At 34.0% G+C, this 18385-nt stretch overlaps 1 protein-coding gene across 2 annotated transcripts in view; it reads left to right on the forward strand.

Moving 5' to 3' along the window:
• Nucleotides 1-18385, forward strand: part of LOC126750385 (cingulin-like protein 1) — a 47394-nt gene that overhangs the window by 10244 nt on the left and 18765 nt on the right. For both annotated transcript variants that reach the window (XM_050460002.1, XM_050460001.1), the window contains exons 6-8: nucleotides 8307-8550; nucleotides 8608-8823; nucleotides 17199-17423. In XM_050460002.1, the coding sequence (XP_050315959.1) occupies nucleotides 8307-8550; nucleotides 8608-8823; nucleotides 17199-17423 (685 nt within the window). The remainder of the gene's footprint in view (nucleotides 1-8306; nucleotides 8551-8607; nucleotides 8824-17198; nucleotides 17424-18385) is intronic.

Genomic DNA, 18385 nt, shown 5'->3' on the forward strand with positions numbered 1-18385 from the left:
TGAAATCGAGTGCAATCGAGAAAAACATACAATAGTGCTTCACCAGAGACAATATGTGAAAAAGACTCTTCAAAAATTAAATATGGATCAAGCAAAACCTGTGAGTGTTCCAGCAGAACCTGGACTTCATCTAAAAACTCCAGATTGTATTGACAGCTCAGCAAGAAATGAACCCTATCGTCAAGCTGTTGGTTCTTTAATTTTTCTGGCTTCGGTAAGCAGACCTGATATTTCGTATGCTGTTAGTCAGGTGAGGCGTTTTTTAAATAATTGGTGTAAACACCCAGAAATTTGATCGCGTCTATTCTCTGATATCTTTCCCTTAAAGAGAAATTAACCACCTCTGTTTTATTTAGATTCAAACATAGATTATTGTCAGCAAACCATGCTTTTAACTTGTGAAGTGTTGCACTAGTTCCATTCTGTAGGGAAATCATATCTGAATGCCGACTGGGAAGAGTTGTGTCATCCGCATATTGTACAGACATCACCTCTGAGAAGTGGGCGGGTAATTCATTTATATAAAGTAAAAACAGAAGAGGGCCCAATATTGATCCCTGAGGCACCCCTGCTGTTATTGGAAGTAAAGAGGATGTTCTTCCTCCACAAGTCACATCTGATGACGCTCACCAAGGTAGGACTGGATAAGTTCCAGGCAAATATCCCGGATATTTAAAAAGCCAACTTGCTCAACAAAATATTATGCGAGACACAGTCGAACGCTTTTGAGAGGTCGCAGAAAATTGCACCCACTGTCTTGCCCCCCTCAAATGCATCAACCAGGTAGTCTGCCATTACCCTGAGTGCATCAGCAGTAGATCTCCCTTTTCGAAAGCCAAACTGCGCTGGTGAAAGTAAATTATGTTTATCAAAAAAAGAAGATATGAGACGTTGGTTTAGACAGAGCTCAATGGGCTTGGATAATATCGGTATTATTGATATGGGTCGATGATTTCCTGGATCATCCATATTACCCTTTTTAAATATAGAAACAACTTTACTTATTTTAAGCTTTTGTGGAAATGTACCAGATGAGAAACATTTGTTATTATTAGAGATAGTAATAGGGCCAAACCATTTGCAAGTTGTTTCAATATTTTTTTGCTCAAACCAAAGATGTCTTGAGCGGAACTATCACTTAAACTTTTTAAAAGATCAATGACCTCTATTTCGGTAACAGGTGAGAGAAATACTGTTGAATTGTTATGTACATATTTTGATGTAAATTGTACAGGGTCATTAGATTTTTGCAGTGTATTTGTAATTGAGTCAGCTATATTCACAAAGAATTTGTTAAACTCATCGGGAGTTACATTACGTTTCAAATTACTAGAATCATTATTTTCTGTTTCTATAATGATGTTCCAGATGGTTTTGGATTTGTTATGACTGTTTCCTATTTTGTTTGTTTTTTTTTTGCTCAGCAATCCTCGAATTTTCTTCCCATAATTTGGACTACTTTGTCAGCCACTTACTAAAGACATTTTTCGTTAGAAACGCTTATGACGACAGACTTGATTTGTCTGAGATCGGTTGTTGAAAGACCCATCTTTGTCGATTGAACTTCGTCAACGGTCTAAATCAATAATTTTCACCACTTGTGTCCACACTAAACAGAAACTTTTGTTACAGCAGATAACGGGTACCTTGCACTACACTTCCCACTGTTTAAAAATAATTTTTAGTATTTAGGGATATGTACAGGGTGGCCCAAATTCCAGTGACCCTCATCATTGGGATCTCGCAAACCGTAAGAGATTCAAGGTCGGTTAAATTATGGCAAAGTTGCTAAATTTGATACCTACAACACTTTTTTTGTAAAACTTTTAAAGCTTCAAACAGAAATATTCCAACTACTTTTGTTCCTGAAATACAGGGCGAAAACGAAAATGTTCACTTTTGGAGACGTTATTATTTCTCAAGCCCTGTATAAGACAGAAAAAATGGTAGCTGCTTATAATAAATATTTTTACATAAAAGTCAGTGGCGTGTTTAAAATTTTATTTTGAAACACCGTTTTTAAGATTGAGCACAAACTTGGTATTTTTTAAATAGAACACCCTGTTTATCTTAATGTCAAATTTTTGCGATTTTTGTTCTGAATACATTGATGTATCACACACTAATCTTTAGTTCATTTTACCTTCAAAAATCTGAAAAATCCATATTTAGGTTTGTTTTTTTAATAATTGGCCATAAATTCTTTCACACATTATTCATTGTGAACCAGAGAATGTTCAAAAAATAGTAGTAACCACTGTTCCGTTGCTTCATTTTTTGATTGAACATCAATCTAATACGAACGCCTCTGCAGACTGTATCAAGAAAATACTCATGATGGATCTGTCCTTTCTATTGGTTACGATCGTTTAGAATCAAAAATGAAGCCACTAAATTGTCGTAATCGAGGAAATATTTGTAAGGATGCAAAAGAAGGCAGAGGAAATTTTATCAATTACTTCATGAAAAATAGCCAAATCTCGTGGCAAAAAAATCATATTTTGAAAAACAAATAAAAAGAGACCACACTCTTTGATATTTACCAAGAGAAATAAAAATTATGTTTTTGTGTAAATTAGTAATATCGTACTTCTCTTACCTCTTCACATTCACCGTTGTAGCATTTTTTTTTTGGTTCCTTTTATAATTTAATATTGTATGAAAAAATACTGATCGCGACATCTAGTGTAAAGGGGATTAATGGCATAGCAAAAAAATAAGAACTCCTAGATGGCGTTAGCGATTCTTCACTTTGAATTTTAGGCAATTCACTGGGATCAGGTTGTTTTCTCTCTCTCTCTCTCTCTCTCTCTCTCTCTCTAACTAACATAATTTTTCTATCTGTCTGTCCTTTGTCATGCTCAAGGATCAACTTTTACGTATTGACATTTTCTATCAGACACAAGGGCAGAGCATCAGATAGCAAAATCATTACTTGTGGTGTTTCTCAGGAGTCTGGGTTGAGCCTAACTCTCTTCCTGATTTACATCAATGATTTGGAGAGATTGGAGCTTTTGCAGATGATTATACAGCACTGTGGTCAGTGGACGTGGACAATCCTCTCGGTCTACAAAATATTGTTCTCGTTCAAAGGATCAGGGTGATGCTAATCAATTAGCTCTTAACCTCTAAAAAACCCTTAGTGTTAAATTTAGAGACATGCGATTGGGATATTGCCATTGAGACTCAAATTTTAAAGGTTGTTGATAATTCTAAATATCTGGGTTTGAACATAGATTACAGGTTGAAATTTGACTCTTAATTGAGCTCTCTCCAGTAAATATGATTTCAAAGCATTGCGAAATCGAGGAAAAGATGTCAATGATTTAATTTCCGAAGGCAGATGATTGTGCATTTTTTTAGCTCCGTAAAGAATAGAGCTTTTTATTAATTCAGAGCTTGGGATTGGCACATAAAGATCATGCTCTGCGTTTCGAAGTGGATAATTGTGAGATAGTCTATTAGGAATTTCTAATATATACTTGCGAACCAAGCAAATAGATTCAAGAATAAATAAAGATGGAAGAGTTAATATTTTAAATCTTTTAAACATTTCTTGGCAGTGAGCTCGACTATCAAGTCCTAGTAAATAGCGAACCGCTCTCTTTTGTAGTTCAAAAATGCGCTCAAACTGAGTCGCACAGTATGTGCCGCAGAATGGAAGGGCGTAACGAAGATGGGACTCAAAAAGGGCATAATACACTGTTCTTGATGACGAAAGATTTAATTCTCTGGAAACTGATCTTATGGCAAAACAAGCTGAACTTAATTTTTTTAGATAAAACATCGATATGTAATTCCCACTTCAAAGAGCTGTCAACAAATAAGTCCCAAAAATTTCACAGATTCAACAACGTCCAAGCTGGTGTTGCTAAGTATAAAGGGTTGGATAGTACCTTTATAAAACCTTGATAAATAAGATAACTGAACCTTAAGGTACCCCACATTCTATTGGTCTGCTAGAAGACATGGTCGTATCAACCTTTACAAGCTGACTTCTGTAGCTAAGATAGGACTTAAACCATTCGAGAGGCGTTCCTCTGAACCCATAGTGCTGTAATTTGTTGATCAAGATAGTATGGTTTACACAATCAAAAGCCTTGGACAAATCACAGAAAATAGTTGCTGTTGAATGATGATTGTTTATACTGGAGTGAACACTATTAAAAAGGAAGAACATAGCATCATTAGTGCATTTATTACTCAAGAAGCCAAATTGATGGGGAGTTAGTATTCTATATTTAAACAGGAATGATAATAGCCTTTTTTTAACCAATCTTTCTATGATCTTCGATAATGTTGGAAGGAGAGCGATTGGACGATAATTTGAAGCTTGCTCTTTATCTCCTCCTTTATGCAAGGAAATAATTATTGCAGTCTTAAGGCAGCTAGGAAAGACCCCATTTTGAAACGATTTGTTAATTAAATTAAGATTAATTTAAGACCATCAGTACCAGATGATAGTTTGTTTCTTATTTCATTTATTGTACTTTGAAGCTCTGTTAGTACAGGGGTAAAAAAGAAACTCTGTAAGTTTTCATTAGAGAGATATGAAAGTGGATCATGAGAAGGTGTTATAGTAGTCATTAGGTTTTTAGCCACGTTTACAAAGTAATCGTGATTCTCAGGTGAAGAGGGGATAGGGCTAGTTGAAGGAGGCTCATTTCTTAATTCGTTAACAATAGACCATGTTTCTTTAGCAACGTTACCAGAATTAGCCAGCCTGTTATTATAATAATTATCTTTTGCGGCTTTTATTGCTTTTCGATATAATTACCTGTATAGCCCTACATAATTATAAAAAAATATACTGTCCGAAAATTTTTTTAGGTATGATAAAGATCGCATGTTCCTTGCAGACACACGTAAGCCTTTAGTGGACCAACTTCAAAAAAATTTTTTTACCAAAAATACGGCTTAATTTACGAATTTTTTTTTTGCTTAAAGTGTCAATAGTAAATCTGGTCAAAACAGCTTCATGGTCAGAAAAACCTGAATTGAGAACAGTACAATTAACGAAGTTCAGAGAAAAAGATGATATGATATAGTCAATGGTGCTCGAACTATTTTTAGTTATTCTGGTTGGTGAATTTACATGCACTAAAAAATCCATTGAATCGAAAATAGACTGAAGAGATTTTTGAGCAACACACACACTGGAGTAGTCAATATTAAGGTCGCCACACAAAATTAATTTACTTTTTAGAGGCATGGATTCTAGCAAGCTTAGAAGTTTTAGACAGAAAATCTGTACATCAGCGTCAGGTGTTCATATCTTATCATATCAATATTATCAATATAAATTCATCATACCAATATCTTTTTTCACCCTCTTTTGTTCTACAAAAAAGAGCTTTTCGATCATTGCGTCTGATACTCTTGCAAACCACTATTTATTGAAAATAAAATCGTCATCCTACTAACTTTTTTGTTTTGAAAACAATGTATATTGTTCATAAATATCTTTCTAATATCTCGAATGCCAGAACTTATCAAACACGCCAGGAACATGATTTATGTTTGCCTATTCTTCACTTTAGTTACGTAGAGGACTCCATTATTTATATGGGCATTGAGTGTTGGTTGTATTGAGAATTTGAAGAGCAATAACCTTTTAATTGACCATGGGTCTTATTCTGTTGATGGATATTTTTCGTTTAATCTTGGGTAGCATTTAGTATCTATTGGGCTTTTAAGATTCTGTAATATAACCAACAATTGTATTAGTAAAATATTTCTGTCATTATTAATCCTTTCACGACGGCAGGTAAAAGTCGGTTTCGTGCCACATAGACGGGAGTTTTTACAGTGGCATATGGGCGGCTGACGAATATATTCGTGACTTCTAAAAAATGGGTTTTTATTACAAAAATTACGTAAAAAGCTGACAATAAATTTCACTTATGATTTTATTTATTCCACAAATCAAAAGATATATTGACAGACTGAAAGTTAAACTCTATACAAAAGAAAGAATAAAAATAAATTTAAAAAAATAATATTCTAAAAGTCGACTTGCTCGTAGTATATTTGGAAATATGGCGTAACACACAGTCCGACTCCACAATTGTTGCACATATATTTTGAATCATTTCTCTTCTTAGGCCCTTTTGTTGTGTGAGAGCATACCCAACATCGCATGCTAAGCTCCAGGCTTAGGGGTATAATTTGTTGGATACCTATAAATAATAACAACTATTAATCCAACAGAAAAAAAAAACATTCTTACTTTTGAAGTATCTGTCGGATAACTTGTAGATGAAATGAAGGAAATAATGTGTGGTTGAGTTTTGAGTCTTCCATAAAGCGTGAGCATTCAGCATAGAAATATCTAATATGTGGAAAAATAATTTTTTATACCACTTACTGGTTTTTCTAGTACAATCCACACTGCTAATCATCATCAAGCTCTATCTATGGCTCCCATGTTTTCGTTATATGCAAGTACACATAATGGTTTCTGCTTATTTTCCTTGGTAATCCGGTCTATTTTAGGAAGAATAATCATTTTATTCTCATGAAAGGTTGTGAGCATCTGTACTTCATGACGATCTTTCCACTTCAGAGCTAAAATATGGTTATTGCTCCTCCATTCAGTTTCTCCTTTTTTTAACTTTTTTTGAAATATCGGCATGTGCTTTCTGTTGGCACGTACGGTTCCACAACTATTAGTTTTATGCTCAAACAAATAGCTTGCCAAATATGGACTGGTGTAATAATTGTCACTGTAAAATAAATGTCCTTTGTTGAGATAGGGCTCTAGAAGTTTTACAACTACATTTCATGACAAACCTAGACCTGTGTCAATATCTGCATTTTTATTTTCCTCTTTGCCAACGTATACAATGAAATTCGAAACATACCCAGTTTCACAGTCGCACAAAACGTATAATTTTATTCCAAATCGATGCCTTTTGGATTTTATATATTGTTTGGATACAGCCGACCTTTGAACAAAACGATGGTTTCATCTATTACGATGTTTTCGAAGGGGTAAAACTGGCTTCAAAATTTGTTTTGAAACATATTCACAATGGATTCGATCTTGTATAGTCGATTACCTTCCACTGCTGCTTCGTTGTTGCTAAAATGCAAGTATCTTAATATTTGCACATATCGATCACGAGACATCGCTTGCCGGAAGAATGGAGTTCCAATCAAATCATCTGTAGATCAGTAGTCTTTCAGGTCCGACTTTTTTACATGTGGCATCAGCATTGTAAGTGCTATAAAAACGTAGAACTCTTTTAAGTTAATATTGTTCCATTTCTTAGCATTTTGTTGTTGTGCGAAAAGATTGGTTTCTTCAACAATAGCATTGGCTATTTCTTCGGAGAAAAAGTTCAGAAAATACTCCACCTCTCGGTTTTCGTTAAATAAGCTTTCATTTTGGAGGCCACTATGAGTGCTGTCAAACTGGTCAACTTTGGGAAGGAATTCATTTGAATCCCACTGTATAACAAAATCTTGTACATTTTGAAAAGTATCAGGGGTGTCTAAATTGGTATCATTGTTCTGTTCTGGGATACTCTGGTTTTCCAACTCATTCTCATCATCTCCGGAGCTAAAAGTTGCCTCACTGTCACTCTCAGATTCAGGAACGTATTCACTTCCACTGTCTTTAAATGGTTCATCCTCGCTTGCATATAAGTCACTTTAACTCATCTCATCTAGAATATTATTCACTTCTAACTCAGTAAGCCCACAATATGATTCATCATACTTCCTTTTTTTGCCCTTTCAGAGCTCCTTGACGGACCCGCATGGTCTTCAGGAGCCATTATAAGTCAGACTGGCGCGTAACTCCAGTAACTTGGCGTAACTGGCACTAAATGACTCGAAATATCACACATTGGGTTGATGTATCACCTGATTTTGCCACGTTGCCGGATGCCGTCAATAATCGGCAGCGCCGAAAATTTTCGGCAGTCGCCTATGTGACAAACCAAAACAAACGAAACGGTTCGGCAGTCGCTTGTACGCCAAGAAAAACTTTCATCAACGCCCTGACCGAGTCGGCAGCCGTTCAGAAATTGATCTTCAGAATTGACCTGACGAATATATTCGGCACTCGCCTGTGTGCCAAAAAATCTAGTGACTAATATATCCGTGAGCCGTACTGAAAGGGTTAAACGTTGCCATTGAGTTTGTCTTTCAAGCTTTGTTAATAAGAATTATATTCGTTGTAGTTCTTGAGGCATAAAGTATGTTATCTATCTATCTATCTATTTTCTCTAGCCAGTAAATCTAGAGAGCAAAAACGCTTATATATTAACGTAAAATAAATAAAATATGTTGTCCTATAGACAGTACCTGTCAAAGAAGAATGTCTTCGTCGGTCGACACGAGTTTCTCCGACGAAAACACCCGATGGTCCTCGAGATCGCCGAGTTTCACCACTGAAGAAACGACCGAACTCGAGTCGACGACTTACAGACACAATAGTGTCAGAAAGGTTGACGCGGGTGTCAACACGAGTTTCGACGAGAATTCCCGCATAGATGAAACGATAAGAAATCTGGAACCGTGTAAGCACTGCGAGGAATTAAGGTGAAACTGTGTGCGATTTCTTTCCGCTTTAAACATCCATGTATGTTTTAATTGTAGATCGAAGAATTCTGAGGCGAAAACCGTTTTGACCGCGCTCAAGTGTGAAAATACGAAGATCAAGCAGGATTTAAGGAGGTTCGAGAAGGAGTACGATAAGTTTAAGAAAAAAATGAAAAAGGATGGTGAGGAGCATCGGGAGGAAGTGAAAAAACTGATGGAGGAATTGGAGAGTGAACGGAAGAAAATTGCTAAAGAACGGGCGTATTTCGAAAGGTAAGTTGATTTAAGCATTTTTAAGAATATTTGGGGGAATGTTTTAGAAATGCCTTTATGAATATTCCTATCACATACTTTTTTTGAACTTCATTTGAGGGAATTTCGAACCTGATTTCACGGATTCATTTTTCGATTTCATTTCAGAACTGATTTTTCAACTCCTGGAGAGTAGTTTTACTATTCATCCATCAGTCAGTAATTTTTCGATTCCGGGATTGAATTTGAAGTTTCAGGAATAATTTTTAAGTTTTCCATTCTAGAAAATTTTACCAATTTTCCCGAATTAATTTTTCATTTTCAGGAATAATATTTCAAATTTTTAATTCCATGGTAGTTTTTTCAATTTTCCAACATCAAGTTTGCAATTTTTCAGGATTAATTTTTTCATTAAAATGTTTAAAAGTTCGAGAATTAATTTTGGCAATTTCTTAGATTCAATTCTTTCACTTTTCCAATAATAATTATTCAATTTTTCAGAATTAATTTTTTAGCAAAACATTCGATCATTGGCAGTCGTACGAGACGGTTGTGTCTTCGCTCGTCGGCTCTGATGGTTGATAAGTTTTGTTTTGACTTTGATTTGTCTTTCTATTTTTGACCTTACCAGACGCGACGCGAAGTTTTGCTGTACGTGTGCTTTCAGTATAAATAGTTTTGATTTGCTTCCTGTATAAACATTAGTTTTGATTTCCGATTAAATTAGTACCTGTTAACCTAAACTTGACCTTAAAATCACAATTTATTGAACTTTAACTCTACAACATCAAGTTTTCGCAGTGCGTGTGATTTGATAATAAACAGTTCTGGTCTCCTGTTTTACAAATAGTTTTCGTTCACGGAACAATATTTTTTATTTAAATATTTGGACACTTTTTGAAATCAATCTTAAGAAATTATGGCTAAATTTAAGTGTGATTCCTGTCAAAAGACCATCTTGTAGAAAGAAAAATATAAGCTTCGCTGCAGCGGGAAATATCGCCGAAATTTTTGCATGTCCTGTACTGGTTTGGATAAGGCCTTTGTTGTGGCCTATCTGTATAATCAAAAGTACCATAACATTAGATTCTTCTGCAATGTTTGTGACTCTCCTACTCTAAAATTCCTTCACGATAAGATTTCACAGTTACAAAAAGCGCGTCGAGGCATGCCTCTTAAACCCAAGAAATGTTGAGGGAAAAATGTAAGATTCCTTTAGACATTGTTGATGCTTTGGGTTCATGTCTCAAAAAGAATATGGATCTCTAACCTGTCATTACAGAACTATGTGATATCTTGAGTCAAAATGATCCCAAATGGAAGGTTTTGTTCGAGAAAATGGATGACATTCACAACTTGCTTGCCAATAGTAGATCTGAAAATGGTCAAGAGTCCTCCTGGGAGTTAACTCCCAAACCTGTCTCAAATCAGCTCAATATGCTTCAAATTGGTTCAGATAAAGATGCGATAGCTGCATCTAAGTCATTTGGGCAAGAAAATGTCAGCTTTAAACTTGTGGAGAAGGCCAACGATGATGATGGACTGCATAATATGGACCCGATGACTCCTCCAGTAGTGCCACTATCCCAAAAATCTGATGCGGAAAATGGACGGTACCTGTTGTTAGACTGAGAGACCCCACCATCTTAAAAACTCTTGGGCTCTACTTGGCATACCTCTATGACCAGCCTTCCAACGTCTGTCTCGAAGGCCACACCAAGACCAGTGTCAAGCTAATGCTAGCTTCAGAGGGCCTACCTACTAACATAGACTCCCTCCGACGCTTGTATATCCGTTTCCATGACGTCTATGGAATTGGTGCAGCCGAAGTGGAAGAAGACCTCTCCGCTTTTGGATCCTTCTTCGAAAAAAATTTAAGGCTTCAAAAAATACGAGAAAGTCAATCTAATTATTTTTCCAGTGGTTCCTCATCTAGGACCAAAATTTTTTAAATAACGTGACGCGACCGGAGGATTAAGCACCCTCTGATAAATCGGATGATAGCAAGCTTAGCGTGTTTCTTCTTAACATTCAGTCCTTGAGACACAAAACTAATGAATTATTTCTTTTATTAGAAGAGCTTAATTTTCCAGAAATAGTTGCTATAACCGAACACTCGCTAAACATTGATGAACCTGTTTTTGTTCAAAATTACACTACAATAGCAAGATTTAATAGAACAAATTTATTTCATGGGGGCACTATGATTATGTCTTGTGATTGTGTCAATCTGGTTTTAGGAAACATCATAGTACAGCTAGTTCACTTCTAAACGTCACCGATAATATCATGCGAGCTCTTGACAAAAAGATTTCAGCCATTATGATAGCCCTTGATTTCTCGAAAGCATTTGATGTCATCGATCATGATTTGCTTGTAGCGAAACTGAAATATTATGGCTGTAGTGAGGTCGTTTTGTCCTTTTTTAAAACTTACTTATGGCGTAGAACCCAGAAAGTGAGGGTGAATAATGAATATTCTGCTTCGAAAAACATTATTTCTGGTGTCCCACAAGGGTCGATCCTAGGCCCATTATTATTTCTTATATATACTTCAGATTTACCCGGTCTAGTTGAAGATTCTGAAATACATCAGTATGCTGATGATACTCAATACATACATTATTTTGACTCTGCTAATTTTGATAACGTGGCTGATACTATTAACGCTGATCTGAACGTAATAAATCAATTTTCAAAAGAGCATAACCTTGTCATTAATCCTAATAAAACAAAAATGGTTTTGTTTTCAAACCGAGGATCACATAAAAATATAATGGAAACTGTTCACATTCAATTGGATAACGAAACTATTTTGTTCTCTGATACTGTGAAGGTTCTGGGACTTACAATAGACAATTCTTTAAGGTTTAAGGAACATGTTAATACTCTTCTGCAGAGGTGTTATTTACGCATGCGTATGCTTTATACCAATAAACACATTTTAAATTTTAAAACTAGGAAAAAACTTGTAGTGGCTCTTGTTTTATCTATTCTAAATTACTGCCTTATAGTTTATTATCCTTGCTTAGACCAAATAAATCGTTACCGCCTGCAACGCGTGCAGAATACTTGCTGTAGATTTATTTTTAACCTCGGAAAGTTTGATCATGTATCAGACTCTATACTTCAGTTGAGGTGGTTAACGCTACCTTACCTATTCAAATTCTTCACTTCTACTTTTCTTTATCGATTATATGTTAGTCAAAGACCTGAATATCTTTTTGAAAAGTTAATACCAAGAAACCATGTTCACACTCGAAATATTAGATACAATATCTTGACCATGCCGCACCATTCCACGGCTCTATTCGAGCGATCTTTTACTTATAATGCCGTTAAGTTCTTTAATACTTATAAACCAATATTTAATACTTCGTTAAATGTGTATAGGAAATATTATAAACTTTTGTTTTTAAATCAATCCAAAATATAGTCTAGTGTTCTAGAAGATAAATACTTTATATATACTTGTTTCTTTTTTTGTTTTTTTTTCTCGTTTTCTCCATTTAAACTGTGAATGTTAGGAAGGTTAAGAGTTAAAGAGTAGCTTTAAGCTAATCTTCGCCTTCTTGGCAATGTAGTATTAAGTAATATTGTAAGATTAATATTGCTTTTTTTTAATAAAGACATATTATTATTATTATTATTATTATTATTATTATTATTATTCTATAAACAACGATTTTTCACCGGTAACTAAGTTTGATAACTTTTTATTAGTATTTACAAAAAGTATTTGAATTTTCCATAGTTTACCATAATACATACGACCTCTATATTATTTGTGTATATAGAACACCTGACGCTGACTTACAGACTTTCCTTCAAAAACTACTAAGCTTGCTAGAACCCTTAAAAGGTAAATTAATTTTGTGTGGCGACCTTAATATTGATTTTTCCAGTGTGTGTGCTGTTCAAGAATCTCTTCACTCTATTTTCGTCTCAATGGGTATAGTAATGCATATTAACCTAAAATTCCTACCAGACTAACTAGAAATAGTTCTAGTACTATCGACTATGTCGTGTCATCTTTTGCTCCTGAATTCGTAGATTGTACGGTTTTTAATTCCGGATTTTCTGATCATGAAGCTGCACTAACTAAATTTTCCATAAATTCTAAAGGCAAAAACACGTTACGTAAATTAGGCCGTGTTTTTGGCAAAAATAATTTCTTACAATTTAAGAACTTATGCCAAACGGCTGATTGGGATTTTCTTTCTGACGATATAGATAGTGAAGTTTCTAGTTTTATAAAGTCTTTATCAAGTATTGCAGATAAGTCGTTTCCTCTTAGACCTATCAAAATTAAACATCATAAGCCATGGACCACTAAAGGCTTACGTGTTTCTGCAAAAAACATGCGCTCATTATCAAACCTGAAAAAATTTACAGACAGCATATTTTTTTATAACTATGTCAAGCTTTATAGAAAAATGTACCATAAGACTATAAAAGCTGCAAAAGATGTTTATTATAATAAAGGGATGATCGAATCAAGTAATGTTGCCAAAGAAACATGGTCTATTGTAAATGAATTAAGAAATAAGACTTCTTCATCTAGCAATATCCCTACTTCAACTGAGGACCTTAATCACTACTTTGTTAATGTAGCTAAAAATCTAATGGCTACCATAACACCTTCTCACGATCCTCGTTCATATCTCCCAAATGAAAATTTACACAGCTTCTTTTTTACCCCCATTGTATCAACAGAGCTTCAAACTACAATAAATGAAATAAAAAACAAATCATCATCTGGTACAGATGGGCTCACTCTCAAAATGTTTTCCAATCTGCCAAATTGCACCTTAATCCATCTAACAAACTTAATTAACAAGTAATTCCAAAATGAAGTCTTTCCTACCTGCCTTAAGACTGCAATAATTATTCCTTTGCATAAGGGAGGAGATAAACAACAAGCTTCAAACTATCGCCCAATCGCACTCCTTCCCACTTTATCAAAGATCATTGAACGATTTGTTAAAAAAAAGACTCTTATCGTTTCTGTTTAAATATAAAATTCTTACTCCTCACCAATTTGGATTCTTGAGTAACAAGTGCACAAATGATGCTATGTTTTCTCTCTTTAATAGTGTTTACACTAGTATAAATAATAATCATTCAACAGCAACAATTTTTTGTGATTTCTCCAACGCTTCTGATTGTGTAAACCATAACATCTTAATTATTGACAAATTGAATCACTATGGGTTCAGAGGAACGCCCCTTAAGTGGTTTAAATCGTATCTCAGTTACAGAAATCAGCTTGTAAAGGTTGATACGACGAAGTCTTCTTGCAAACCAATAGAATGTGGGGTACCTCATGGTTCAGTCCTGGGCCCTATTTTGTTTCTGATCTTTATAAATGACATGGCCAATCTTAACATCAGTGGCAAAATCTGTCTTTTTGCTGACGATACTAGCTTTACATGGAGCAATCCGGATGCTAGAGCACTACATGCTACTATTTCTAATGACTTAATTACCATTAAATCGTGGTGCGATTCTAATCTTCTGTGCCTAAATGTCTCAAAAACTAAAATCTTATCATATAAAACTACTATTCAACCCTTTGTACTTAACAACACCAGTTTGGACGTCGTTGAATCTGTGAAGTTCTTGGGACTTAATGTTGACTACTGCTTAAAATGGGACTTGTATATTGATGCCTTATATAAAAAATTAAGTTCAGCATGTTTTGCCTCAAGATCAGTTTCCAGGGAATTAAGTTTTTAAACATCAAGAACAGTTTATTATGCCGTTTTTGAGTCACATCTACGTTACGCCCTTCCATTCTGGGGCACATGTGGTGTGACTCAATTTGAGCGCATCTTTAAACTCCAAAAGAGAGCAGTTCGGTATCTGCTTAGACTTAATAGCACTCACTGTCAAGAAATCTTTAAAAAATATAAGATACTTACTCTTCCCTCTTTATTCATATTTGAATCTATTTGCTTAGTACGCAAACATAAGTCAGAAATGCCAAGTAGGCCGTCTCACAATTATTTACTTCGCAACGCAGTGCATGATCTTTATCTGCAAACCCCTCGGTCCGAGTTAGTAAAAAGCTCTATTCTATACAGAGCCAAAAAGATGCATAATATTTGCCTTTGGAAATTAAATCAATTACTTCTTTTCCTCGATTTCATAATGCTTTGAAGGCGTACTTTCTGGAAAAAGCCTTGTACGCAGTGGAGGATTTTTTTCTAGGATAACTTTTTGGGTATCACACACACACTGGCTCTTTTTATATCTTAAAATACTTAAAATTGAGAATATATTAGTTATTGACTTTATTTTACTGTTATTGGCTATTGTGTTTATTTTTATTGACATTTTATACATCATGATGTATATTGACCAGGTACATTGTTTTTGTACAGTTTTGCAAGTATTTATTTTGTTTGTATATTTATTTTTATTTTTTTTATTTTGTGTGTTTTGTTTTTATATGTTTTTTTATTAGCTTTGTCTACAAAATTTTGTAATTTTTTGACAATAAAGCATATGATTGATAGACATAATTTTTGAATTTCAGGAATAATTTTTCAATTCAGGGAGATAAAAGATCTCCCTTAATTGAAATTTTAGAGGAATTATTTTAATAATTAATAATTAATATTAATAAGAATAATTCTTACAGCATTACTTTACAGAAACACTTGCAATTTCAGGAATAATTTTCCAAATTTTTATAGATAATATTTTTTTATGAAAATTAATATTTAAATTTTTGAATTTTCCGGAATCAATTCTTTAAGTTTCTAGGTTTTTTGCAGAAATAACTGTTTAATTGCAGAATCAGTTTTTTTAAATCGTCAAAATTAATTTTTCAATTTTAAAATGCCAGGAATATTTTTTCAAAATTTTTCAAGTCCTGATTCAATTTTGAAGCTTTCGATTTTCCAAGATAAACTTTTCCAAGCGTACCAAAATTAATTTTCCAGGAATAATTATTTTCAGATTTTAATGATTAATTTTCATTTCCAGGCTCATTTTTCTAAAACTAATATTCTATACTCTGTTTCAGAAATGTATAGAGTAATAAACTGGGAATTTCCGTCCTGTTTGGCTAAATTTCGTGGTCGTTCATAGGCGTAGGTACTTATAATATTTATTATAAGTATAATTAATTATTATAAGTATAATTAATTATTATAAGTGTCTAAACGACATTTTTTAAATATTTTACATTTTTTGGTAGTTTTAAATATTCATACATATTTATATAAAATTGTTGATATTAGCCGGTCAAGGTGTTTGCGATGGATTTTAAGCTCACGTTTGCTATAAGTTCGCAAGGTCGAAATTAGTAAATAGTTAAAATTATGATTACGATGCTCACCTTGATTTGTATAATTACCTCGAATTGTTATCTTAAGACTGATATAAATAGTTGTTAATTTTTGTGAATAAACCAGTATTGAATTCTACAATCAAGTGGTTCTCTACTCAACCTATTACGGCCAAGCCACCCTTGCCTGTAAACCTATAGTGAGGCTGCTATAGGGTAATAGGGAATAAAAAAAGGTTTAGGGAAAAGCCCTAGATCTTTTCATAAGTATAATTAATTATTATAAGTATAATAAATATTTATTATAAGTATTATACCTGCTATTACTATAGGTACTTTTAATTTAATTTTCATGGATTAAATGCCTTTATTTCTAAAGAGATACCTTTTAACTCGTAGCATGCAAAAAGAGAGACAGGTAAAAATCATAAAGTAACATTATAATATTAAGTCTCATAAAAAAACAAATCCCAGTTGCACCCCTTTGGCGAATCGTTTTCAATGTTTATCAGTGGATAACAATGGGCAAAACTCATAAATTGACCCAAAACCGGGTGGCACTACCTGCACTCGACGAAAAGAAAGAATTTTACATTGAAACTAATACCTAACTAAGGTAGTAGCATAAAATATTGGTGGATCACCGGGTACCACTTTTGCATACCTAATGAGGTTTTATTGCTCTATACATTTCTGAAATAGAGTATAGAAATAATTTTATTCACTTTTCCAGGATTCGTTTTTCAATTCCAAGATCCCCTTTTTAATTTTCCAAAGTTCATTTTCTCTTAATCTCATTTTTAATAATTTAGCAATTCCAGAACCATTTTTTAATTTTTATAAATAATTTATTAATTGCAGGCAGCTGCACCATGGACAATTTCCTGTAAAGAAAAAACACATTTAAACCTCTTAATTACACATTCTAATCATATTTCTAAAATAAAGCCACAAAACCTAGCTAAACATACAACTTGAACTTAAACAGAAGTATATTTAGAAGTATATGTAGTTCCTTCTAGTAGGTACCTTTGTGGGATATTCTCAGAACGTTCCTTCCATACTGTGAGACTATGTTCTTTATATCATTTTGTTTTTAGTTACGTGAAAGAATGCCAACCCGTCAGACCATCGAAAAAAGAGCGAGACGAAATGACGCAACTCAAGCAGGAACTCGCTGATGCCAAGGAGCTGATTAAACTCAAAGATGCGAAAAACGGGGCCACCCAGGCACGTCTTAGGACCCAAATTAAACAGCAGGAAAAAGATATTGTCGAAATGAAAATCACCATCGATAAGTTGCAAAGGGAAAACGCGAAACTCTCGTATGTATTAAATTGGCGGTTTATTCTTTATTTATTGGGTTTTTCATTCAGGGAAACTTGACTTTTTGTCAACGTTCTTCCCTATTGAACACTCTTCTAGGAATTAACAGAAATAGGGTCTTGTAATGGGAACCAAAGATCAATTTCTTAATTCTTCACCTTTTGGTTCATGAACATTCTCTTCATACAGGGTGTTTTACAACATGGAGATCTCGGAATCTATGAAAGATACGAAGATGGTTAAATTGGGGAAAAGTTGAGAATTTTTTAGCTTAACAATAGGACTTTTAAAAAATTCAAAAATTCGGAATGGTTTCTAGTATGTTCAAAAAAATCCGAAGTGTTTAAAAATCGCTTTTATTTTTTTCTGAACTTATTTCTTATCTGATTTTAGTAAGTAATTTTCATTTTTGCATTTTTACTTCGTTCGTGCTACAAGATGGTGTTTTTAGATTTTTAATATAACGTTTCGTCTTTTGCCAACCATCACAACGATGTATCACAAGTAATATCTATTTTTCGTAAAAACGCGAACTTTTTGAAAAAACTAAATTTGCCACAGTAGACTGTGATAAACTGACAAGACAGTAAATAACCATGTCACGAATATTATAATATGTTTTAAATATTCGTATGTTTTTTTACTAATAATTTGAACAATTATTTTTCAGTAGTATCGTAGTAGTCGTCGCTGAACGGTTGTGTTTTCGTTCTACGCGTTTGCCGGTAATTGCTCAATTGTTTTGTTTTGTTTTGTTCGGTCTGTTTGGTTTTCCGAGGTTCACCGCACTCGTGTGTTTGTTTTTTGACGTGCGTTTGTCTCGTGTATTTCAAAACTGACCTGACATCCCTGAAACTTGGCCTTGTCCTGCCACTGAACTGAGTAGGTGGTTGCACTGGGCAAAGTTGCTGGGAATTTGTTTGGCATTTAAATAGTTTTGGTTTGGTCTGTTTGGTATTTC

The sequence above is a fragment of the Anthonomus grandis genome, chromosome 2, assembly GCF_022605725.1.
Source record: "Anthonomus grandis grandis chromosome 2, icAntGran1.3, whole genome shotgun sequence".
NCBI lineage: Eukaryota > Metazoa > Arthropoda > Insecta > Coleoptera > Curculionidae > Anthonomus > Anthonomus grandis.